This window comes from Meles meles, chromosome 6, assembly GCF_922984935.1.
Source record: "Meles meles chromosome 6, mMelMel3.1 paternal haplotype, whole genome shotgun sequence".
Taxonomy (NCBI): domain Eukaryota; kingdom Metazoa; phylum Chordata; class Mammalia; order Carnivora; family Mustelidae; genus Meles; species Meles meles.
Window position 1 is genome coordinate 19,743,834 of NC_060071.1, and position 26,784 is coordinate 19,770,617.

At 49.9% G+C, this 26,784-nt stretch overlaps 1 protein-coding gene across 2 annotated transcripts in view; it reads right to left on the reverse strand.

Moving 5' to 3' along the window:
- Window positions 1-26,784, reverse strand: part of PCSK6 (proprotein convertase subtilisin/kexin type 6) — a 181,846-nt gene that overhangs the window by 122,819 nt on the left and 32,243 nt on the right. For both annotated transcript variants that reach the window (XM_046008470.1, XM_046008469.1), the window contains exon 2: window positions 10,714-10,818. In XM_046008470.1, coding sequence (XP_045864426.1) covers window positions 10,714-10,818 — 105 coding nt within the window. The remainder of the gene's footprint in view (window positions 1-10,713; window positions 10,819-26,784) is intronic.

The following is a 26,784-nucleotide window of genomic DNA, read 5'->3' on the forward strand; positions in this document are numbered from 1 at the left end:
GCCTGGGGCAGAATAAAACACATTTAGTGCCTCAGTATGCCTGGTGAGGGTAGAGCCCATCGTCCTTATGAAGATGATGGATCGTGCAACAAACTTTCAGATCACTGCATTGAAGGAAGGGGGAATACCGCACACAGGAAAGTGCCTGCTCGTTCTACTTCACTCCCCACAGGCTGCTTCTTCTTTTCTTCTTTTTTTTTTTTTTTAAGATTTTATTCATTTATTTGTTTTTGAGAGAGGGAGGGAGGGCAGAGGGAGAGGGAAACAGAGAATCTCAAGCAGACTTCACGCTGAGTGCAGAGCCCAGCACGGGACTCAATCTCACAACCCAGAGATCATGACCAAAGCCGAGATCAAAGAGTCAGATGTTCAATGGGGTGCCTGGGTGGCTCAGTGGGTTAAAGCCTCTGCCTTTGGTTCAGGTCATGATCCCAGGGTCCTGATATCTAGCCCCACATCGGGCTCTCTGCTCCACGGGGAGCCTGCTTCCTCCTCTCTCTCTGCCTGCCTCTCTGCCTAGTTGTGATTTCTCTCTGTCAAATAAATAAAATATTAAAAAAAAAAAGTGTCAGATGTTCAAGCGACTGAGCCCCCCAGACCCCCTCTGTAGGTTTACAGGAGGTTGATGGTGGCCTCCCAAAAGGTATGTCCACCCAGAAGTAATTAAGTTAAGGATCTCCAGACAAGATTACCTGGGTGATTTATTTGAGTGTGCCCTAAATTCCAGTGACATGTGTCCCCATGCAAGAAGGCAGCCCTTGGGAAGACAGAGACAGAAGCAGAGATGGGAGAGAGGCAGCCACCAGCCAAGGACTGCGTGGAGCCACCGGAAGCTGGAAGAGGCAAGGAAAGATTCTCAGCTGCAGCCTTCAGAAGAGCTACTGCTCCATGGATACCTTGATTCCAGGCTTCTGGACTTCAAGACGGTGACGTCAGAAATATCTGTTATTTCAAGGCACCCAGTGTGTGGGCATTTGTCACAGCTGCCCTCAGACAGTAATACAGGTTTCAACAGTGGCTTTAATCAGGGCTGAGCTTTGTCAACGTTTGAGAACCCCTGAGGCTGTCCTGCTGAAGGAGGGTCTGGGATTCCGGCTCGCCTGACCTCCCCTCTCTCACTGGAGATGAGAACATACAGGACCCCAGAGGAAGGGCTGAGGTGGCTTGAGGCGGCTCTGGGAGGGGCCCTGGGCTGGGGAGAGAGGCTGGAGGCAGTGGCTCTTGGGGCCAGCTCTGGCTAGAACCACTTCCTGCACAGACCTGTAGCTCTCGCCCCAACCACTCCCCCTGACCCCCGCCAGGTCACAGGGCACCGCACACCTTTCCCCCTTGAACCTCACTCTATGCCCAGGCCACTCCCCCTGGTCCTCCACCACCAGCAGGCTGGGCTGTGCCACGAGGCTCTGTGCCTCCTGACAGGTGCGCCCCCCCCCAACCCGCCCTCAACTCGGGCCACTTACTTATATTCATCTTTTGAGCCTCACACATGCTGGAAACCTTTTCTGATGTCCAGGCCAGCCATTGAGGGGGTCCCCCTCAGAGCTCCTAGCCTCCCCTATATGTCTCTTTACCACTGCCCTCACCCCCCAATGTGCCCATTAGCCCTTCTTTCCTCCCAGAGGAGGGATGACTGAGGTCACCCTGGTTTCCCCAGCTCTCAGCAAACACCTGTCCTGTGGTAGGTCCTCGCTGAGCAAAGCTCTGCTGGACCACAAGCATCCTCTTTCTTACGGAAAAGGCAAGATGAAAACGGACACAGAATGAATACAAACTTAAACAGACTCTGCCAGAAGTCGAGGGCTCATCCCGCCCCTGGTTCTCCTGACACTAGCCCGTCCCTGATTGTTTGTATCTGGGAGTCCATCTGATTGCCCTCTGCTCCCCACTGGCCTGTGGGTGGGGCCTGGGTTTTGCCCACCACTGTATTTCAGTGTACCCAGCACTGTGTGGCATACAGAAAGAGCTCACTAAATACTTCTTGAACACAGCAGTGAAGTTAAATGAATACATTTCTGATTACAAATATAACCACGAGTAGACTTTTAAAAAAACACATTTCAGAGGAGAAAATGCGACTGAGTCTTAATGACCACCCGATGACCTTGACTGATTGTTTTCTGTGGAAGATCAACCATAAATGATTTGGGGCAAGAGCAACGTTTGCCAAATGCCACGTCGGGCCCAAACACAAGTCATCTCTCCTAGCACACCTGTATAAGCCTGCATAAAATGTCCCGATTTCTTCCAAGTCCTATTTTGAAGGTGGAACTTCATGCTGACCCTCTTCCTTTTATGTTTTTCTTGGTATGTTTCTTGCTAAACATACAGCATATTTATCATAGAAAGTTATTTGCTGTGGGGAAGAGAATTCTAGGAATGCAAAAGACTTCATCATCTTCCCCAGTTTATGTGAATAGCAATGCTTTCTTCTGCCAGGCATGCCAACCCCCCATCTTTCTTTCTGAAGTCAAATTAAAATTAGGCCTCTGGTGAATGCCATTCTGTAGATAAGGTAAAATGCAAAGATGTGTGTAAAGAGGTAACATCAATGAGCAGGATCCCAGTAGATGGCCTGCGGGTGTCACGGGTCATCGATGCTACTGAACTATGAAACTGTCCAACTGGCATTCTGGCAGGCGTGCCTTGGGCAGCCCTGGTCATGTTTTCTTCCCTGTGGGCCACAGGCATGCTGCCGGACCCGAAGCTGGCCTAGCACAGCAGTCATGGGCTCAACAAGTGACAAAGGGTTTTTGTTTTGTAGCTTCCTCCCATGAGCCAATGTCACCCGCAAGAGCATGAAAGCCCAGTTCCATTCCGCCCAAAGCTTCCATGTGCTCATGTCCTGCTGCAAAGTCCTCATGGCTCATGGGGGCCCCACCTCAGGAAGTTGGCAGGAGCTCGAACGTCCTAGAACGGGGCTCCAGAGTCTTTGCCCTGAGATGGAGCTAAGACAACAAAGGCCATTCACAGAGACCCTTGTCCCCATACCCTCTCAGGTCCCCACTACCTCCAGGGGAAGGGCACACATTTGAATCAAGCTGCTAAACTCCCCTGACGTGCCCCCGGTATGCTCAGTTCACTGCGAGTTAATTCTCTGTGGGTTCAGCGTTCCATGCACGGTTGTATCCAGAGCGTGGGAGACAGCTCCTGCCAGCGCTCTTTTTTCTTTCTCCCTTAGCATCATCAAAGTGAAGGGCAGCTTCTTCTGTAATTGCTGAAGGACAGGGAATTGCCTCTGTTGTTTGCTCGTGAGGAAGCCAGCCCTGACTGCCAAGCCAGGAAAGAGCTGTGGAAGAAGTCAGGGGCCAGACCCCCGAGGGCCCAGATGCCACCAAATCCTAAGACCTCCTCCAGGAGAGAACAAGCTCACCAGAAGGAATGTAGACGATAACCCTCCGTCTCACTCTACCTGTGGGAGGCTTGGCAGTCTGCCTGGGCTTCAGCTTCCAAGCTGTGAGGTCAGGGGGTCAGATCAGCCCATTTCCCAATGCTTGTTGGACCGACTTTCAACCAGGAAGCCAACCCATGGGGTGGGGAATTGAAATAAAGAAAAATAGTACTCCCCAACAAGTGCAAATCACCTTACAGCTTGCAAGGTGGACTGTCTTAGGACAGGCAATGGTTAATGCACACATGAAATGAGCCAGGGGGCTAAGCTGGGGGCCTTCTTCCCCTAGGGTCTGGGGTTCCTCAAGAATGGAAGGGTAGGCAAAAGTCCCAGGAAGCCCCAAAAACTATAGGCAAAGTGGTGTGAACATGAGCACATGATTTCTGCTCCCCCCCTTCTGGAGAGAGAGAGAGAGAGAGAGAGAGAAAGAGAATCTAGAACTTTCATCAGCTTTTCAAATGGACCTGTGATTCCAAAATGGGTATGAACTACTGAATTCAGCTAGGCTCACGGAATAGAAAGTGGATCAGGCCTTTCCATGTGAGGAATGGAGAAGTGCAGTCACACTTCTGTTCCTGAGGGTTGGCAGGGAGAGGGACCAGGCCTGCAAGCAAGCAATGACTGGACAGCCTCATTATAGCCTGTCCCGGTGAGACACCCAAGCTCCCCTGAGAGTATCACTTGGGGCGGAGTGGGGGATGCTAGGCTGCTCTGGCAGTGGCTTATCTGAAAACCCAGGAACCAAGGTAGTAGACGAGGGAGAAGAGAAGGAAGATGAACCCACAAAATGAAGGGTATCCGGACTCAGCACAGAACCCCACCTCCTCTCCCTTCCCACAACACAGAGGCCAATTGGGGCCTAGCCCCAAATCCGCTTCCTCGCCACAGCACAGCGGAAATGACGTGCAGGGTATCTCCAACCCTTGCCATCCAAGCTGAACCACACGGGCACAGCTGTTTCATGAAGGAGAGAGAGGACAGTACACATTCTGCGCATTTCGGAGACGGGGAAATATGAGAGTACTTTGGGAAACTGACTCTCCTCATTCTCTTGTTAGTTAGTTCTTACTCTGCTGAAAGGAAAGAGAAGGTAGCCTGGTCCACAGCTCAGTATCCCTTGTCTCTGCTCATGGACAGCGGGTCAGGTGGCCAGAGACTAGTGCCCCTCCCCCCCACCCCCCAGAGTTCACCAAGTCCATACCAGTGACCACACCCAGCGTCCAGCTGTACGGTCACTACTGTCATCATTGTAGGCTTTAGCCATACAAGATACAGTGTGATTCCTTCATCCAGGCCCTTTCTTGGATTTTTGTCTTCATGTTATGAAGGCAGGCCACAATTCACTTCTGATGTTTTTACGTAAAAAGAAGGGAATAAGCAAACGATGACAGATACAACTGGATTATGTGAACCTACTTTGTGCAACTGAGTTACGTTTCAATGAACGTTGACTAAGTGTCTGTCTGCTATTTCCTGGGTATCTGCTAGACTCATAAGGCAATACAAACAACTGAGATGTGGCCTTGGCCCTCAAGAACGTTATGGCCTGCTGGCAAGAGATGGCCTCACATGCTTCTCTCTGTAAGCTCCTCCACCTCAGGTCAGATTACCTTCCCATCACTTCTCCTTGGGGTCTGGAAAACTGCGCACTCTCCCCAGCCTCGTGCTCCCGGCACCCCGGGAAGCATCTGCAGCTCCCGCCAAGCCTGGCCCTGTCGCTTACCAGATCCCAGGCGCACTAAGCAACTCATCACTCCCACCAAACACTGCCATGTGCTCCTGTGTGCTCCCACCTGGGCCTGCGACCTTGGCATGATTTCTAGAATGGCCAGGAAACAGATGTTTATGGGAGCAAAAGGGAGGAGGCCGTGGTCAAGTAAATCCAACAGCTGCAGAGCAGGACAGGCTTCTTTTCTGTTCTTGTGTGTACTGGGAGCCTCGAAGAGGGGGACAACACAATTTCTCCTACATCCATGGAACCACTAAGCCCTTCAAGATGGCGCACTGCCCATGACCACTGGCAGCTTGGAAGGAATGCTGAACTTGGAGCCGCCACCTAGACCCTCTCTGGCCCCACCCCTGCAACGCTCAAGTGTCAGACTGGGATCAGAGTGGTGAGATAAACAGAAATGATCCCTCCACTCCTAGAACCCAGTAAGGAAATCTCACAAGTCAAGAATATAAACATATACCGGTAGGGAGGGCAAGTCAAGTCAGAGGGCGCTGAGCTGACTTCTGTGGCCGGCACACAGGAGCGGGCGTGAGAGAGGAAGAGACACAGGGAGGAAAGGCAGTCTGGAGGGGAAAAGAGCTAATGCCATGTGAGGAGGACCGGAAAGGCCAGTGTGGCTGGGGTCTGGTGGAGGAAGAAGGGTCTGGGACAGACCTCTCAAGGGCCAGTGGCAGCGTCCCACATGTGTCACAGGATCTCTTAGGAGGATGGCGTGCAGACCGGTGAGAGGCGAGGAAGCCCATGGCGGGCCAGTGAGGAGGGCAGGGGTGCATGGTGCCACATGGGACAAGGGCAGCACGGAGTTGTACTGGAGGTGGGACAGGTTTGGTGCAAGGGAGGCCGCTGTCTCTCTGAGACAGAGGTGGGGTCAGAGGTGGTCAGCCGGGCTGGGGAATGCGAGGATTTTGAGATGTCTGTGAGGCATCTAGGCAGAAGCATCAAACGTGCTAATGAAATAGTAAGCTCTGTCTTTTAAAGTATTTTTTTAAATGACCGCTTTTACCAATCCACAGTAGCCATTCCACTCGACCCAGCTGGGTTGTCCTGAAAATATGAAGAGACAGCTGGAGTCTTCTCCTGTCCCCAGATGGACAAATCCAGGGGACCCTGGAAGCTGGCCCTCCCCTGCCCCCAGCCCCCAGCCATGAGTTCATTGACCCTGAGAGCAACTTGGTCACTTACTGTCTGTGTGCTTGAATGTGCCAGGAACTTTTTGTTTGTACTTCGAATGGTTCTAGCACACAAAACTCTCAGATAAAATTCCATCTGTGGTTAATGGAAAGATCTGCTTAAACGTTGCATCACTGCTGGAAAGAAACCTGAGCTTTGATTAAACTCTGGGGGCAAAGTCCCATCCTACAAAACAGAATGCCTACTCTGGTCCTAGAAACCATTTCCAACTTCGGAGCTTCAAGCACTGACATGAGGCCTCCAACTGAAGGCTCCCGCAGCCCCCAGAAAGAGCCATGGAGGGCCTGCTTGATAACATCTTTATCCTTCCCTTTCCGTCATCAGTCTGGCTGAGAACGGAAAGGAAGGGAAGGGCTGAACCACAGTCATCACACTAAAATGTAAGGGTTGGAAGAGGCAGCCAGCCACGCCAAACTATAAGCCAGCTTGGAACAAAATCAGAACGAGTAATTTAAAAAAAATTTGTGAGCCCTAACAGCCATTGGCCGATGCTTCTGTAACATCCACCCTTCTCCAGACTTTTGGCAAAAGAACAAGTTAAAAACAAATGCTTTCAGTTTGCTTCAGTGACAGCCCCTGGAAAAACCCACGGACTGATACTGCACACGGAGAACAGTCGGGCTGTTCTCCCAAGGAGATCCACAAAGCGCTTGGAGCAAAATGGCCCTTTTCAAGGGAGGTTAGAAAAAAAACATCAAGCAAAGGTAATTAAGAACATAAAGAAAATGACAGCACAATTCTGGGATGGGATCTGAGCAAAAAAAAAAAAAAAAAAAGATGCTTAGTGAGTGCGTGTGTCTGCATGCGGGCACACGTGCGTGAGCAGCGGGACGGAGTCTCCAGTATTCCTCCCCCGCTCGTGTTTTGTTTTGTTTGATATTAACAAACGTACGCTCTATCCACTCTTTCGGGAGGTAGGGACGGATTGTAAATTCTATCCCTTATCAAAGCACTTTTTCTACAATAGGGACTGGAGCTAATTACAGTAAAATACCATCTGCATTCGATTGCACTGTACTCGAAGCCCTGTAACATTCATTTCCAGTTTGGTCATTCAGACCCAACGGTGACTTCGCATTCCAGGGTCTCTGAATAACATTAACTCATCTTGTCCTTTCCTTAAGAATACTAATCACAGCCTCTACCAATGCCTAGGTGTCGCAGAAACGCTTCGCCGACGTAGGGAAGCGTTCTGGAGGGCTGCGAGAGAAATGGACATGAAGCACTTGTGTGAAATGGGTAATTTGGCCCGCTATTTCATCAGAAGGAAAAGGCCGAGTAAATATTAGTTAGTCAGACTGACGGCTAATTGATCTGGTTTGTATTCAACTAGACTGACTTAAACGGGGTATTTCACTTGCGATTCTGAATTCATAATTGGTTCAGATGTCTCTCCTTTCCTGCGGCAACAAATTTAATTAGCACTGCGAGAAGGCAGCAGCCAATTGCACGCAAGTCACAGGTGGGACCGTACTCTGGGGACTGTTTACCGTTTCTCTCTTTCTTCTAGAGTGGCACGAAGCTTTGAGAGCAGTCCCACCAGGAGCTTAGTAAGGTCTTGTATAAAAAGGACTTGTATTTGGGAAAACCTAACAGCCACAGCCTTTGCTAAGGGGAAGTCTATCCTTCCTTCTCTTCCCTTCAAGGACACAGTGGATAGCTGGGAATGGTTTGCCCTCCGTACCAAACAGAACAGAATACTCTGGGACCGCCTCAAAGGAACAAGCCGGGCACCTTAGATGCTGTCTCCAACCCTCTCCTGCCCGACCCCCATGCTCTGCTCCACGGCGGGCTTGCCCAGGGCGGATGCCAGCTGGGTGGGCATCTCTGCCTCCCCTGGGGCCCAGGTCCTGATATCCAGCAGGTGCACAATTAATACTTAGGGAAGGAAAGGAAGTGCAGTCAAGTTGAATATCTTTAAATATTTTTTGTTTTTTAGATTTTTTTATTTATTTACTAGAGAGGAAGAGGGAGTAGGAGACTCCCGCTAAGCAGAGCCCGACATGGGGCTCAATCTGAGCCGAAAGAAGATGCTTAACCCACTGAGCCACACAGGCGCCCCTGAGTTTTTGTTTTTTTGCCTTTTTCCCCTTAAAGATTTATTTATTTATTTAGAGAGAGAGAAAGTGAGTGAGCGTGGAAGGGGAGGGGCAACGGGAGAGAGAGAGAGACAATCTCAAGCAGACTCCACGCTGAGTGTGGAGCCATGCACGGGACTCGATCTCACGACCTTCAAGAGTTGGACGCTTAACTCACTGAGCCACCTCGGTGCTCCAGATACCTTTACATGATTTAAAATTCAGTCACTAAAAAAAACAACAACAGGTTCTGTTTCAACTCTGCCGTAGTTCTAACAATGGAGGAACAGCTTAATTCTCAGAATGCCCTGTGGGAAAGGGGCCAAGAAATGCACTGCCCCATTGTCTTCTCGCCACATGCTTCCACGGGGGGACGAGGGCTCCCCCCTTCAGATGGCTTGCCCTTCGTTGTAACTATCTGTGCAGTCATGACTTAACAACTCTGAAGACTTCTGACAAAGAACGAGCATGTCGTCTTCACCAGACGGAGTGCACTGTTTGCTTGGACATGAATCTGCGGAGGGTCTGCCGGCAACTTCCTTCCTAGCTCAGAAGTTTCTCGATGCTTTGACAGAGGCTGCTGCTGTGAATCTCAGCACCACCACCCCCCCTCCCCGCGCCACCTTGCAACCACCAAGAATCTGTTTTTTTGGTGACCAAGCACACAGTACCCCTTCCACTCAGTTTTACACCAGCGGAAGCATCGGGTCTGCTCAGCCTTCTCCGATTGCCCCATTCTGTCGGAGTCAGCAACTACAATCTGGCTCTGCTTCCCAGAGGGGAAAAAACTATACCAGCTCCTTTGAAAAACATTCCTTCCAGTTCCATGGTGTGAACGCACGTAGGTATAATCATAGCCCCCTAGGACCAGGCAAGCTGAAGGTACATAAAAATGCTCCAGCACACAGTAGTGCCTCAATAAACATCAGACTCTTTTCCCAGCTAGGAAGGAATAAGGGGATTAGCATAATGCTTTGTATCTATTTCCTTCTATCTATCCATCTATCCGTTCATCTGCCCGCCTATAAAATCAATTCAGAAATACATACAAGACACATCTGCCTGTCACAGCCCAGTTACACGAACGAGTTCCACGAGGACCACCTTCTCATGTGCTCGAAATCAGACACTCTGGAGAAGGGTGTTTCGGGTGCTGTGCTCAGGGATAAACCGTCTCTCCAGCTGCCCACCCCCAGCCTCCAGCTCGGCCATTACAAAAGGAGCCACGACCGTCCGCGGGGTAGCCTGGGACAACACCAAGAACTCATTTCTCCACGGAAACTTTATTACAGATATTCTGTGGGAACAAAGAAATAGTATCGTGCGTCGGCTTGGAAGCCCAAAGTAACATTTAGCACATTGCTTTTAGGAGACGGTGATTTCCACGTTCAAAAACTACGATGTACCAAGGGCCTCATTTCTTTGTTGGGGCTGCTCCTGCTTCTCACGCGAACTTCACCTTCCCTCCTAGCACTCATCACCCTGGGACAGATCACATATTTTTCTACTTCCTGCTTCATTTTCTGTCAGCCTGACCACCCGCTCCAAGGGCACCACTAGGGCCACAGCCTGACCAGTGGTTGCTTACCCCCATGTCACCTGCTGAATGAAAGGAAGTCCTCCAAAGCTAACTCGACCATCTTGAATTTTTAAGCTTCCCAAGGATCTGCTGGCTGGCATTTGTGGAACACTAGTCTCAACCCTACGCAGAGAGGACGTACTGTACTTAATGACCCAATAAACATGAATTCTATGAAAACAAATTGTTAGCCTCTTTGTAAATTATATTTGCTCTAATCTCAAAGATCACATGAGTTTTTAAGGGGAAGACAGTTATATTTACTGTCCAAGATTTTAAATTCATGGTAATCATTAAGACATATGCTACAACAACCACAAAAACATCTATCGGCCCGATCTCTAATTTCATTACTAAAATACTAGGTTCGGTTGCCTAGTCTTTGTGCTCTACGGGGTCATATTCACATACTTATCTCCTCTGATTACTGTGTGTTTTGTTGATTTTTTAAAGATTTAAAATATCAATAGATCTACACCCATTTGATTGTTGCTTTGAACTGAAGTCCAGGGTCGAAACTCTCCGGTTGGACATGAAACCAGATCTTTCGAGCATTCAGACGGTCTACTGTGTTGCTGCACGTCTCTCTTGCTTTATTCAAAGCAGATAAGAAAAAATAACGACTATGTAGCATCACGTTAAAAATCAAGACTTAAGTTATATTTAGAACCACAGACCCAAACAAAAAGCAAACAACATTCCAGGCCTTAGGAAAGGGTCCTGTCCGGGGAGCCGAGATCTGTACCTGGGGGTCCATTCTGAGGAAGGTATGAGGGCCTCTGCTACTCAAGGTCGATCTTTTAAAGGTTTTGCTGTGAAAAAAATGGTAGTAATCTTCCAGGTTTCCAATCTGCAAAACAAGAAGAAGGATATTATCAGTTAATACAGTCTTTTAAAAAATTTTTTTAATGTTTTTAAAAAATTTTATTTATTTGAAAGAGAGCACATGAGCAAGGAGTGGGGTAGAGGGGGAGGCAGAAGCAGGCTCCCCACTGAGCAGAGTGTTGATGCGGGGCTCGACCCCAGGTCCCTGAGATCATGACCTGAGCTAAGGATAGACGCTTAACCGACTGAGCCACCCAGGTGCCCCTAATTAATATGGTCTTATAACCAGCTTCAAAAATCCTCCATCCCACAAAAATCTTCCCCGTCTCTGGGTGACTCATTCTGCTCCCAAAGGAAACATACACTCCATTATGTTTCCCCACTCATCTCTTTGGCCTATATTCAGTGTTTACAAACACAAAGGTGGATTCAGATAATCCCTTTTGGGATAAACAACGCAGGGCAGTATTTTCAAGGAAGCACACGCTCCTCCAAGTCCTGTGGCGAGTTTATAGCGTTTAAAATGTGTACTCTCTTGGCCAAGGTTTGCAGACAAGAATTAATGTTCATTTAGGGTCAAGCATCCCTGAAGTAGCTAAGTTAGTGTCAAGTCAGGCCTGCACCAAAATATTCATTTATAAACAAACTCCGTCCTCCCCACCCCGCGGGTAAACTGAAATATCTAAGAATGAACGTTTGCTCCCAAGCGCAACAAGGGAGCCAAAGGAAACACGCGGGTCCATCTGCTTGGGGATTGTGAAAAGGTCAGATGAGAACATCCAAACCCCCAGGGTGTCCCAATTTTCTGCCAGGGGTGTTTTGCCGAGACAGATTCCAGCTTGAGGGCTGGACAGAACCAAGAGAAGCAATGGATGTGGCCTTCAGGACAGCCGGACCCTCGTGCCTCAGTGACCCTTGAGTATCAGGACATTGTTCTCGGAAGACCTGTTCTTGTTCGGACGTAACCTGGTTGTTGGAACTAGCCTGTTGGTCACCGTCCTTGAAAGCAGAGCTTTTTAAATGAGACTGGATGGAACATTACATAGACTTCCAAGTTGCCTTTCCCAGCCTAATCCATCCTAGTTTCTTTTCCAGATTCTGGTCAAAGGACGAATTTCGGACAATTTGTAGTCTAGAGCGGCACATACGTGGTGCTTCTGAGACAAACCTGGTTCAAACCTGTCCTCCCCCAACCTTCACCAGCACTGGCCATGTGAGCTTGGGTAAGGGCATTTGTCTCCCTTGAATCTTGACTCCTTTTGTGTAAAATGGGGATCAAACGGCCTAACCACTGGAGTTTAGAATTACTAAAGTCTGCGCAGCTCACAACCACCCTTGGCTACACCGCCCCACTCAAGCCACTGCGTCTGCTGCGACCTGACCCCATGAGGGTTGACTGGCCCGGGGAGAGACCCGGAGGGATGTGGGTGCTCTGAGTGGCCATTTCCACATCTTTCCACAAGGAGTCCTCCAGCACTTCCGCCCTCATTTCCAGCCTTCCCGGGCAGCCTGGCTCCTTCCTGTTCCCAAGTGGCAGGAGATAGCCCTTTGTCCTTGAAATAAAAATTCTCTTTTTTCACTTAAGCTTGCTCCCATGTGTTCATCTGTATTGTGCCTAGAACCCGGTGGGTCTCAACCAGTGCTGGCTGGTGTGGGGAGCTGGGTGGGATTCTCTGGCTGGCTCTTCTCCATGGCAACTGGAGATTGGGACCAGGATGCTTAAGATTTTGCCAAATCTGCATCTGCTTTCTAACTTGACCCACTCCTGCGGGGTGACCTGGGCATAAGACCCTCTCAGGGTCTTAGTTTCCTTGTGAAAACAGTAACTACTATCTTGAAGGGTTGTTCTAAGACTTCAATGACATAAATCTAGAAAGAGCTAGCAGACTGCCCAGCAGGTCGCAAGTGTTCAGTAAATGGTTTTCCGCAATGCACGTTCTCATTTCGTTTTCTACCTCGAGGCATTTTTTTTCAGCAATCATAAACCTCATGATTTTGGCCCTGTTTGGCACAAAAGCACTTCTATTTCTCCTACAGATAATTCACCTCGCTCACTTCTTCAACCAAGTTAATTGCCATATATGTCAAAGGCTCCTCCTCACGCACGTCAGAGCTGTGATTTAGAACCAGAAGCAATAATGGAGTCTTACCTTCGAGCTGTATTTAATCAGCCTGTTTGCTTCTAAGCTGCCTCCATCCCTGGGAGATGTTTCACAACTTCTGGTCTTTTAACTCCGGGCATTCAAGTCAATTCCCATTCAGGGATGTGGAGAAACTCAGGAGTGAATCAAATTTGCTGGCAAAGGGATGGATGGCTTGCAGAGCTGCTGACCCTAAGCAAAGCCCTCTTGGGGCGGCACCTGGCCTTAGGGCAACCGGGCCAGACCAGAGGCAGCCAACCCCGAGGCTAGTCAGCTCCCTGCCTCTGAGCCACCGTGACCACCCTTAGCAACAGCTCCAAGGGTCTGAGCTAACGGGAGCCGTTCTGCTTGAGCAATCCTTTGGAAGGAGTGATACTCCCCCATAGTACTGACTGGCCCAAGTGGCAGCAGTGACCAAGGCTGCATCTGTTTGGAAACTTATGTCCAGCCCAACATGGGGGCTGAGGGTCTGGGAAGGACCACTCCCAATACAGAGGAAAAGGGGATACCAGCCAAGGCTGTCCTCCTGCCCTTACAAAGCTAGCCGCAGAAGAAGCTGGACTGTGTTTCAGAAAAAAAAAAAAAATAGGCAAGGGGGTCAGTGCATTGGGTGTTCATAAATCTGAAAGCAGCTGAGGGGTCCCTCTGTGAGTCTGGGTGCCCCTTTCCACCCTCTGGGTCCTTACGCAGTAGGATTGAGGGGGTGGGGAATAGCCATATTCCTTCCTCACAACCAAAGACTCGAGGCCAGATAGTGTAATTCAGGGCCGCGTGTCACCTGATACTGGGATTGCCATGAGGGAAGAAGAGCCCAGATCCTCAGGAGGGAATCTTGACATTGTGAGAGCCTTGACTCCCTAGGGCGTGTGCCTTGTCTACAGACCAGATTAACGCGATGCCCCCAAGGTAGGGCTACAAGAGTCCTCCCAAAGCCTGTAGAGATGCTGTGGTTAATAAAATAACAATTTATTGAGAGTACTGAGCAGAAAACCATGGCCCATGGGCCAAATCTGGTCTACCTCCTATTTATCTTATTTTTGGGGGTGGTAAAATACACATTCCGTTGACCACATTAACAATTTTTAAGCATGCAGGCAGCTGAGTGCCGCTGAGTATGTCCACAGTGGGATGTGCCCACCACCACCATCGGTCTCCAGAACTTTCTCATCTTCCCAGACTGAACTGCCACACATCTCACTAACTCTTACTTCCCACTCCCTGCCATTCTAATTTCTAATAGCTTGAGACAGCTCGTATGAGTAGAACCATTTGTGCTTTTGTGACGGGCTTATTTCCCTAAACGTGATGTGCTCAAGGCTCATCCAGGCCGTGGCATTTGTCATTCCTTTATTTTATTTTTATTTTATGTATTTGACAGAGAGACAGAAAGAAAGGGAACATAAGCAGGGGGGTAGTAAGAGGGAGAAGCAGGCTTCTTGATGAGCAGGGAGCCTGATGTGGGGCTTGATCCCAGGACCCTGGGATCATGACTGGTGCTGAAGGCAGACGCTTAATGACTAAGCCACCCAGGTGCCCCTTTTTTCCTTTTTTTTTTTTTTAAAGATTTTATTTATTTATTTGACAGAGAGAGATCACAAGTAGAGAGGCAAGCAGAGAGAGAGAGAGAGGGAAGCAGGCTCCCTGCTGAGCAGAGAGCCCGATGCGGGACTTGATCCCAGGACCCTGAGATCCTGACCTGAGCCGAAGGCAGTGGCTTAACCCACTGAGCCACCCAGGCGCCCCCCTTTTTTCCTTTTTAAGGCTGAATAATATTCCCTTGTCTGTGTATGCCACATTCTGCATATCCATTCATCCATTAATGGGCACATGGATTGCTTCCTCCCTTCGGCTATCGTGAATAATGCGGCTATGAATATGGGTGTGCAAACGTGTTCATGACCCTGCTTTCAATACTTTGGGCCATATATACGCCTTGTGTTTTTATCAGTCAAACTTTACTAGGGCACAGCCACCCCCATTCACTGATCCTCTGCCCTTGACCACTATCATATTAAGATGGCAGAATTGTGGAGTAGCTACCAAGACCCTCTGACCCCCAGGCCTAAAACATTTTACACGCGGACTTTACAGAAAAAGTCTGCCAACCTATGATCTAGAGCATTTGCTGCTGGGCGTATTTTGGGAGTCCAGTAAAGGCTCTGACAATGAGCATGGCTTCTCCATAGGCGGGGGACCACCCGGCCACATGCCGAGGGGCTCTGCTTAGAAACACAGGCACAGCTGCCGTCCCCCCACCAGCAGCGCCTCATTTGGTCACTGAGCTGACCTTTCTCCAGGTACCCTCCTTGTCTGATGACCCAGGAGGACTCTCTCATCTGTTTGACTCACGTTCTACTGCCCTCTGCCATGGCCCTCCCCTGGCATAGGGCAGGGGTCAGGAATATGAGGTTTCTATCACAAGCAGAAGGCCAGAAAGGATAAAGGGGTGACACAGCAGGAAATGGGTGCACCTCACCGCCCAGTGAAAGTCATCTCGGCTTGGCTGATGCAGCATTTACCGTATAGCTGTTTCTTCCTCCCTCCTCCTCCCCCATCCCATCGAAGTCCTTCTCTGGTCCTCGGCTCCCCTGCCACAGCAGGGTTGACCCCAAGTCTGCCCCTCCCAACTTGGAGAGTTGTTCCTTAAGATTTCTGGGTGCCTAGAGGAGCTAAGAGGACAGGATGGCTGGGAAGCCCCCATTTTCCCATCCAAGCCCTAACCAGGCCTGACCCTGCTGAGCTGCCGTGATCAGGTAAGATTGGGCACATTCAGGATGGTGGGGTTGTGGACTGGAAAGCCCCCATTCTCAAGCAGGGTCACTGGGGACATGGCCACTGGCTTGGTTCAACATTAGGGACACCTGATTGCTCTGTGGCCCTGACCTACAGATAAGGGTATGGGAAAGAACCACGGGCATGGCTCCATTTTACAGATGGGAAAACAGGCCCAGGGAGTGAAGCCCAATCATTATCCTCAATAACAGCAATTTCCCCTCGCAGCCCATAGATCGGTAAGTGACCATATCTGACACCAAATGACCTAAAGATACACAAATTGGGGTTTAGAATGATTACAACACTTCTGATACACCTTCAGGGGACTTCTGATACACCTTCAGGGGTCAAAATGGCAAGAGCGAGAATCCTAAGAATGAACAGAAAAACGGGGACAGCATAGACTTTTTTTTTTAAGATTTCATTTATTTATTGGACAGAGAGAGAGAGATCACAAGTAGGCAGAAAGGCAGACAGAGAGAGAGAGGGGGAAGCAGGCTCCCCACAGAGCAGAGAGCCCGATGTGGGGCTCAATCCCAGGACCCTGAGATCATGACCTGAGCCGAAGGTAGAGGCTTAACCCACTGAGCCACCCAGGCGCCCCAGCATAGACTTTTTTTTAACCCACGGTAATCTCCTCAGTGAGGGAATATCCTTATTTTGATTTGATTTCTGAACTAGAGTCCGTAGCTCATCCTCTGGCCTTGGCAGGCCTGGCATCCCACGCTGCCATGCTGTGCTATGGCCTGGGCCGGTGTTTACACCAGAACTTCCAAGCTCCCGTGATCACCGCTAACATGCTCTGTGGACCACGTCCTGAGCTGGGATGGAAGCAAATTGCCTTTATGAACACGGCGTGCAGGGGCTCCCAGGGAATACCACTGTTTGAGGGCCCTGGCGGACCCCCCTTCGTTCCCCAACTTGAGAACGGAAGAGAAACTCTTCCCCCAGCATCCCAGGCTGCCTCCCTGTCCTGCTCAGCTCTGAGCCCTTCCAGACCCTCAACTGGCTCTCCATCGATGAAGCTGATCTCTAGTCGACAAGGGGTCTTTTCGTTTTTCCAAGGCATAACATAAAATTCCCATAAGTACCTTTTCTCTTCCTTGTCCGTGTATTTTCACGATGCCTTAATTAGAGCCAGTCCCTCAGTGCCCCATCCAAGAAAATGACAGTCTGCTGAATATGGAATGCTCATGTCTCTTTACTCAACAGTGATATGTAATTATACACATTTAGTTGATAAAATTGGTAACATCATTAAAATATCATTAAAAACCCTGCTAAATGTTCTGGGCCAGAGCACTGCAAGAAATGAGATCAAAGAACCCACAGCGAAAAGAGTGGAGCATGGTTTCTCCTAACAGGGTACTCTATTAGACTTAAAAAAAAAAAAAGTCTAGCTAATGTATGCATACGGTACAAAATATGAACACCACAAAGGCACAGAGAGTTCGCAGGTAACAGCAAGTCTCCCTCCTTCTCCTGCCTCCCAGCCACTGGGGGTCCCCAACTTTTACTGGGTGCCCCCCGGCTCACAGCAGGAGCTGCTGACCCTGCTGAGCACTCCCTGCGTCCCAGGCAGGAAGCTCACATTTCGATGCATTCCCCTGTTTGATTCTCACAACAGCCCGATGCAGTAGAGGCTCTGATTATCCTCACCTTGCATTTGGGGAAACTGAGGCACCACGTGGTTAAGGAAGACTGCATCTTTAGAAAGTAGCACCGTCAGGGGCGCCTGGGTGGCTCAGCGGGTTAAAGCCTCTGCCTTCGGCTCAGGTCATGATCCCAGGGTCCTGGGATCGAGCCCCGCATCGGGCTCTCTGCTTGGCTGGGAGCCTGCTTCCTCCTCTCTCTCTCTCTCTGCCTGCCTCTCTGCCTGCCTCTCTGCCTACTTGCCTACTTGTGATCTCTATCTGTCAAATAAATAAATCTTTAAAAAAAAAAAAAAAATAGAAAGTAGCACCGTCAGATCTGACCTCAGGGTTCACACTCACAACCATCACCCCTTCGCCTCTTGACACATTTCTGGCAGCAGTGGCCATGGGGGACTCCACTTGCCTTGGTTCTCATCCCGAGCAGCAGGTTTGTTCGCACAGGGCCAAATGGCTCAACCAGCGTCCACTGTTCTTCATTTCAAGGACATGGAATTTCAAGGACATTTCAAGGAATATTATATTCCAGCCATGTATCCATCCCATTACACCCGTACGTGAGTGTAAGTGTGCATACGTACATGTGGATATGTGTGCTTATATATTTCTATGGGCATTTTTAAAAGATTTTATTTATTTATTTATTTATTTGACAGAGAGAAATCACAAGTAGGCAGAGAGGCAGGCAGAGAGAGAGAGGGGGAAGCAGGCTCCCTGCTGAGCAGAGAGCCCGATGTGTGGCTCCATCCCAGGACCCTGGGATCATGACCTGAGCCGAAGGCAGAGGCTTTAACCCACTGAGCCACCCAGGTGCTCCTCTATGAGCATTTATGTATCTGAATGTGAGTCCGTGTATGTATGTATTCAAATATGTGCACACGCATGCATGTACATGTGTGTGAATGTGAGTGTGTACATGCGTATGTATCCAGGTGTATGTGTGTGTACATATATGGATGTAGGAGTGTGTATGCATGTGTGTGGGTATACAGTTGTGTGGGCATGTGTAAGTAAGATTCCCCAGTAAATGGCTCTGAAACACAACCATGAAAGTCTTCGGTTTTCCCACAGCTCTTAGAGCCACGTGGATTCCTGAGCCCACTGCTAACTGCCCTAATTCAGAAGTCCTGGGTCAGGGTCAGCTAACAGCCTGAGCACAGCAGCCAAGGCCCAGCCCCCTGCCCGCCCCCGTCCCCCCAATCAGATGAAGTTTCCAGTTCTTGGGGTTCCAGCTGCTGCTGCACATGTGGGCTCTGAAACCTCTCCCTGGGAGACGCAGGGCTGCATCCAGGGACTGTGTCGAACCCCTTTCTAGGAGGCTGTGCCTCCCTTGCCCGGCCAATCCCCACCAGCCTTCCAGACTCGGCTGAGCACCGGCTCCTCTGCAAAGCCGTTCCCACCCGCATGGGTCCTGAGCACCTGTGCTCTATAATCTGAGTGCTTGGGAGCCCAGGCCAGACCCTGGCCATCTTCATCTCCTTGTTCCCAGCAGGGTGTGGGGGGGCAGCCCCAGTGACGTGCGGGTCCCAGATGACTCGACGAGAGCAGCCATCCTGGGCTCAGGGTCTTCTGTCCACCCCCCCCAACCTTCTTCCAGATCTGCTCCTCCTCCCGAGGAGTCCCTTATCTTGCTGAATGGCATCATCTCCTCCATTTGTGGAGGGTTGAAGGGTTCTCAAGCCTGGCTGAACCCCACTGCCCTATTTGGGCCATGTGGGTACGTTGCCCATTGCCCTATGCAGGTCCCTGGTGTCTGGCTCTCTTCCTCCCCATTACACTGCCATTCCCACCCCAGTTCTGCCTCCTCTCAGTGGAGGAAGCCTCGGCCCCTCACGGAGCACACAAAGATCTCTACCCCTGGGCCACGCCGCCTCTCTGGCCACGGGCCGGGCCCTGCTGACATCACCTCTGTTCTCCGGTGATGCTGCTGTGTGTAAGGGACTTTGCTGTCACCTGCTGTTTCACACCTCTGAGCCGGCTTGTCCCAGCCCCTTCACACATCAGAGGATGTTTTCAACCATCCTCTGAGCTATCGCTGCCTCCAGGAAGCCCTCCCAGACTTCCCAGGCTCAGGTCTGCTCTGGTTGCTGCCATAACCCACCCTCCCTCCATCCCTCCACTGTAAGCTCTCAAAGGCAGTTTTGTCTATAAAACCTCAGAACGCTGACAATGTCAGGAGGGTGGCAGGAACTCAAAAAATGTTCGGTGAAATCAACAGACTTCAAGTGACACCAGAAGGACACACACATCTTCCCCTTTCCCCCTATATATAGTTGTCCACCGTGGCCCTGGGGCCAACTAAGACCCCATGCCTCCCAGCTGTGCAACTGCTGTCTTGTCTCTCTAGCCCCCCTCCCAGGACAGTCCTGAGGCTGTGAGTCAGGCAGACCATCTACCAGCTGTGTGGCCTGGGCTGGGCCCCGGGCAACGCATCTGAGCTCCCACAGGTGCAGGCAGAGAGGGGCAGGCCACGCAGGACTCTGCACTCCGTCCAAGTGGCCTGGCCCCCTTCTTTCATGGCAAGTTAACCGGCCTCACAGAGGAAGCCTCTCGAGCGAGGACTACAGGTGGCATGAGGGTAAACATCTTGCAAAGCCCAACAAGGAAGGGGCAGAAGCCAAGTGTGATGCGGGAGAGGCCTGGGCTGGGGATGTTTACAGGAAGAGCCTCTCGTGTCCTGTTTTCTTTTCTTTACCTTGTAAATCTGAGTGTATCTAGCTTCAGATCAGCGCTTACATAGGGCAGGTGTGAGGGCCGAGGGATCTGCAGGTGCTGGAAACGAGCAGAGGCACGCTGCCTTCCTGAAGAAAAGGATGACCTGTCACCGTCATTCTTTGCAGCTCCTAAGGCATGCTGTAGAGCCCCATCTAATATATTACATTTGATTTGCAGCAAGTCACTGAGGAGCACGCCAAATCCACCCCAAATGACATCGGATTGTTCCACCCGCCCACTCGGCCCTCTAGTGAACGTGACCTCAGACGCAGGTGCAGTTCCCTAAGTCCTCAAGTCAGCAAGCTGGGTTGGGAGGGGGTTGGGGGGGGAGTTGGCTAAGTGCATGCTTTGGTCAGTGCACAAAAATGCCACCCCACTTCCCCAGGCTCCCACGGTTAAATCCGCCTCTCAGGAACAGCTGATAAGCCGCCACGAGATGTCACAATTCAAGGTCTCAGAAATGAATGGGCTGTAGAGGAGATTTCTGCCTTTGCAAAAAAAAACAAAAAAACAAAAAAACAAAAAAACCCAAAACAACAACAAAAAAACCTCTTCACTTTATCACTCCCAGAGCCTGCCCTTGGCTGGAAACAGATGTTCCAAGCCCGGTCCTCTCGCCACTGCCACGTGCCGGCTTCTGGCGCTGCTGGGCTTCCCGGCCAGCATCTTCTGGGGGAGCTTTTGGCTTTGGGGAGAAGGGTCTATGTTTCAAAGTCACAGGCATCAGAGTTCAGTTATATAATATTACTGATCTCCCTGGGTCTGCTTAAGGAAAAGGTAACTAATGAGAGCCTATAAAAACCTACACATGAAATTAACTCTGTCTTGCTCTGGTGACTCCTACTTGAAGAAAGTTATAAATATAGATGGCCACTGAGTCTATGTTTAGCCCTGAGTTACCTGGTATTTATAATTAAGGAAGTCCAGAGAGGGAGAATGAACATTTTGTTGTTATTTTTTAAGCATTAAAAAAAAAAAAAAAAAGCTTCCTTCCCATTTCAGTAACATAATACACATAGCGACATTTTGTTACTGCAATAATTACAATTCTGACCCAAGTTAAGATTATTGCACAATTTCCTAGTCACCTAAAATTGCTTTCTTCAACACACATCTACCCAGATCCTTCAATTAAGCCGCTCACCTTCCTACAAATTCCTGAAAAATCATTAATTTTTACTTAGCAACCTTCATTTTTTCTCTTCCCTGAAGTTGCCAAACGAAACGGTCTGGCCTCCTATGAGGAAGTCTAATTTATACACCTCGACCTCTACCTGTAGCATCTGCAAAGAGCCATCTGAAAAACACTGCAATCTTGACTCTGAAGATCTTCCTTTTAAACCATTTCCTGGTTAAAGGTTTCTTTACAGCTGTCTGGAACTAGTCATTTTACCAGATTTCTGAGCCCAACCCTCCTTTTGTATTTAGTTTTTGCTTCATTTTGACTGAAAAATAAAAAGTCAGGTTCCTGCTCCTAAAAAAAATTCAATCCTAAAGCCATGAGGGGCACAGTATAGCTTTGGGTGCATGTGGGGAGGGCACGGAGGGATACCTGGGGTGGCCCAGAGTGGGGGGCGGAGGGGAGGGAAGGTGTCCACGCTGGGAGGGGGCAGCCCAGTCTGGGTGTCAGAGCCCAAGTTGGGGAGAAGCACGTCTACACGGTGAGATGTAAGCAGAACACATGTGTCCTGGTTACCCACCGGGAGAAGGATCAAATACGGTTAACACACTGGGGCAATGAGAGCATTTTCTCACTGCTAGAGAAGGAAACTGGAAAGAACTCTGTGGTGTGGGATTGGAATTGGATAGCCATGTGAATTTAGTTTTCAAGATAGACAGACAGACAGACAGACAGACACATGCCCATCTCTCCTTGCTGGGCAGGCCTGGAGCAGCGAACAGCCCCCAACAGCAGTGAACCCACCCAGAGCCCGGGTCTTGGCTTCTAAGTACCATTTTGTACTCAAAGGAACCAGGGCTTTTAAACAGCAGACTCAAGAGTCAGGGCAGGGAAAGTGCTAGAAGAATCTCTAGTACCACGTTTTGGCAAGAGAGCGAGAAACAGGTCAAAGAACTCTGGAGACGTATCCCCAGTACACAGGAGCCAGACTTGAAAGATATCCACAGGCCAAACCAGGGACCAGCTGAGAATCAAAATAAGTAATCGCTCTGGTAGGTTACAGTCCAAGAATAAAATAGGAAACCATGAATCCATACAGATATACTGATTAACAAAACCCAAGCTTTATACAAATTGGCTATTTTTACATAGTCTCAAAGTACCTCTCCGCAAAATATTTACTGATGTATAAAAGGGAAAAGAGAAACCTGACAGGTGGACAAAGCCCCTCAACCAGGTGATCAGTAAGCATGCCACCAGCAATGAGGCAAACTGAAAGGGGTTGTGGGGTCGGACACAGTGGCCCCAAGTCCAGAACCCAAATGTCACCATGAGCAAACAGCAGACAAATCCCCAATGGAGGGAACTTCCACAATATAACTGGCCTGACCCTGGCAAGTGTCAAGGTCACAAAAGTCAAGAGAATGTTGAGGAACCCTTCTAGACCCCACGACAGTTAGGAACAGTGCTGTGTGAAGCTATCCTGGAGCCCGAGGCCAAGGAAAAGTCAGTGAGGCTGAGCCCAGCTTTCTTTAAATTTTTGACCTTTTGCTCACTGCGGATTTTATTAATTTCAAGTTTTAAAACATTGCATTAAAATGTTATTTACCTTGACTACTAAGTTTTCTTCTGGCATCCATCCCTTAGGCTTTGTGCCCCAGGTGAGTACCTACCCCCTCCTTACCCTGGGCCTGACCCCACGACAGAGCCCTGACAACTGTGTGTAACCCCTGACTCCAAATGGGACCCTTTCCTGTGAAGACCACTGTTGGGCAGTCGGCAATAGTGACAGAGGCGTGAGGTATGAAGAGGGATGAGGGGGTGATGTGGTCAGCTCAGTGATGTACACTCAGTGGGAGTGTAGACTACACTCCCAGCTCTTTCTGAGAACTTGTGATTAGGGATCTTTTAAAAAGAATATTTTAATCACAATACAAGGAAACTAGAACCCCCCCCAACTGTTCCCAAATAAAGCCTAAAGAACTTAGAGTCTAGAACTGAAGACAAAACCTGAGTCACTTCAACAACCATCTCTTTGGTGAGCTGGTCCTTGGAACCAGGCCTTCCTTCCTCCCATGAAAGGAGAACCCATCAGGCCCACAACTAGTTTGCCAAAGAGACAAGAAAGAGGCCAGTGGGGTTTATTTCCAGGGAAGATGACCACTGGAGTTGGGAGGCTGCTTGAGGCCTGGCCTCACTCCCCAGGCTGCCCTCCATGTGTCCAGGGCCCAGCTCCACACCCCAGCCCCCAAGGCTGCTCCCCACCACCTGTGTGGCAATCTGAAAGTGAGGACGGGCTCGTGCCATGTGTCCCTGCTGCCCGCTAACTGCTCTGTGACATGGTTGGTCTCCAGTTGGGAGAGGTACTCTCCATGCCCACAGGACCCGGGCAGGGACCCCATGACAGGGAGGACGTAGGTAGGTGCAAACTCAGGGGACCCAGTTCTGCCAGATCTCCTGAACACTTCTAGAGAAGCTAATACTCAGATTCTACAAGAGCTCTCCCAAGTTTTTAATATCGGAAACTAATTTTAAAATGTTAACACCACCGGGCAGCCTACAGGCCTCAGGGATCCCATGGTCCCTGCAATAGAGAGACCCAGACCTTTGGCCCAGACCTCCCTCACTCTAGGAGCCCTGCTGCTTACTTTTGTCTTTCCAAGTATGCGAGACATAAGGGCATGGCCCTATTGTCAGAAAGTCTCACCTAGAAAATGCACCAGGGTCATGCTCAGATTTGCTCTTAGCAAAAAAGCATCCTGGCTTGTGAATGGAGCAAAGCATGCCTGTGGCCTTCAGCACCAACGGCCATGCCCAGCACACCTGGCATTGCTTACACCGAAGATCCAAGAGCAAAGCGACACTAAGCACCCAAGAAAACCAGCTGGGGTCCCTCTGCGGAATCTCCAGAAAGAGAGGCCAGCACTGGGCTGTCATTTGGGGCTGCTTAACTGAGGAAGGTCAGAAGGCTGCACGGAGGTGGGGAAAGAAAGGATTTTTGTCCTTATGAAAGATATGTTTAAAATTCAAACTTTAATATCTAAAACACTCTCACTGGAGAGCAGTTATCCTCAGGGAAATTAAAAAGGATTTTAGAGAAATTAATCTTCAAATTTTTCCCTTTAAAAATAAATAGCTCCTATACCCCAAAGAAGTACAAGCGAGGACTTGAATAGATATTGGTACACCCTTGTGTGTGTCAGCACTGTTCACCGTTGTCAGGAGGAGGAAGCAGTCCAAGTGTCCGTCAATGGATAAATGTGGTCTGTGCAGACAATGGAGTATTATCCAGCCTCAGAAAGCAAGGAAGTTTTGACTCATGTTACAGTATGTGTGAACCTTGAGGACATCATGCTCGGTGAAACAAGCCTGTCACGAAAGAACAAATAGCATATGATTGCACTTTGAAGAGGCACCTAGGGTGGTCAAGTTCACAAAGACAGAAAGGAGAATGGTGGCTGCCAGCAGCTAAGGGAGGAGGAATGGGGAGCTGGTGTTCGGTGGGCAGAGTTTCAGTCCAGGAGGACGAGAAAGTTCCGGACACGGATGGTAGCGATGGTGGACTACAAGAATGTGTTCGACAACACCAAACTCTACAGTTAAAAATGGTAAGATGGTGGGGCGCCTGGGTGGCTCAGTGGGTTAAAGCCTCTGCCTTCGGCTCAGGTCATGATCCCAGGGTCCTGGGATCGAGCCCCACATCGGGCTCTCTGCTTGGCAGGGAGCCTGCTTCCTCCTCTCTCTCTCTCTCTCTGCCTGCCTCTCTCCCTACTTGTGATCTCTATCTGTCAAATAAATAAATAAAATCTTTAAAAAAAATGGTAAGATGGTAAATTTTTTTATGACTCTTTCACCGCAGTAAAATTATATCTCTTCTGCACTCTCTCCCCACCGCTCCTCAAAGTGACTCCTCTCCTATGTCACGTGGGATCCTAGGGACCTCAGCCCCAGGGACAGGCATCTGGAGGCGCACAAGGGAGAGCGTGCAGCCAGCCCCAAGGACCAGAGAACAGACAGAAAAGGACAGCAAGGCTGCCCAGCTGTAATTACTAACTGCTCTGGGCTCCAGGCAGCTCAACCCCCTCCCGTGTCTTTCTCTAGTATGTGGTTTCCCTTCCAGGGGAAAAGGATACCGGGGAGGAGATAACAATGCTCTTGGAGATGGGCCAAGTTCACCTGACCCCATCGCCCCAGCTTCCTTTTCTCCAGATGTCCATCCCCAGGGATGGCCTTGAAAGTCTGCTGACCAGACAGCTCCCTATCAACCCCCGAGGCTGACCTCTCGAGGGCTTGCCCTCCTGAGACAGGCAGCTGACGTTACGCGAAGATACGGAAAACTCTCGTCTGACCGCATTAGTGCCCGAGCTCAGTGATGCCGATTAAAAACAGACGTACAGGGAAACATGCTCTGTCATTTGGCTTCTGTGACTCAACCCCAAGCCAGTGATTAAAAATGAAGAAGCTCCTGATGAGGCAGGCAGCTGTCATGACGTCACCAAAACCCAACTTGAGGGCCGCCCTTTCCCAGCTGCAAAGCACATCCTGGTTTGTAAACTCAAAACAGGGCTTGGTGCCAACCTTTTCAGGATTCACCTCATGGGGGCACGTGTGACTTTTCGTGCAAACCACCGTGCTAAGGACTCAGGGGACCCTGATGGCTGCCCGTCTCTGGCCCTTTGCGGGCTCCCAGCGTCTCCTCTCTCAAGGGAGGAGCTGCATTCGCTTTTCTCTCCCTTTCATGCCAACATTAGGATTTATGGAATATTTGGCAATAAAAAAAAATTTCGATAGAACTTCCGTATTCAGGGGCACCTGGGTGGCTCAGTGGGTTAAAGCCTCTGCCTTCAGCTCAGGTCATAATCCCAGAGTCCTGGGATCGAGCCCCACATCGGGCTCTCTGCTCAGCAGGGAGCCTGCTTCCCTTCCTCTCTCTCTGTGGGTCTCTCTGCCTACTTGTGATCTCTGTCTGTCAAATAAATAAATAAAATCTTAAAAAAAAAAAAAAAAGAACTTCCATATTCAAAGTAAAACTCCAGCCGCGCTAATTCAGAGGTGAGGAGTCATTGTGGGAAGGAGCGCGGGAGAACACACCACCAGGCTGCCCTCTCACCTCTCTGACCACGATTCACTGGGACAGTGTCTTGTGAACGGGGGACCGGACAAACACCCACGCATCCCTGGTGGCCAGCTCTTCGGCAGGATCCTGCTGGGTATTTACTCCTAGTGACACCTACATGCCTGCTGGGCAGCTGCCTACTCACCCCTTCATTCTCAGCAAGTGTCTGATCACCTTCCTGCACCAGGCACCATTCTAGATATGGGGCGGGATCCAGTAGGGCTGACCTACACCATAAGACCTGCCTCCAGGAGAGAGGCCAACAGGAGGGAGTCCCATATAGGGCAAGGGGAGGGAGACCCAAAGGATGTCCTTCTGTCCAGCTAGAGCTCGAATGATAAACTGAGTAATGACCTGCGCGAACCCATCCCAAGATAGAAACCCACACCTGCCTTCTGAGAGGCTGGTGTCCTGCTGGTGGAGTGGACATTTTCTACCTGGCTTTCGAGCAAAGATGGGGCTAGGTAGAGAG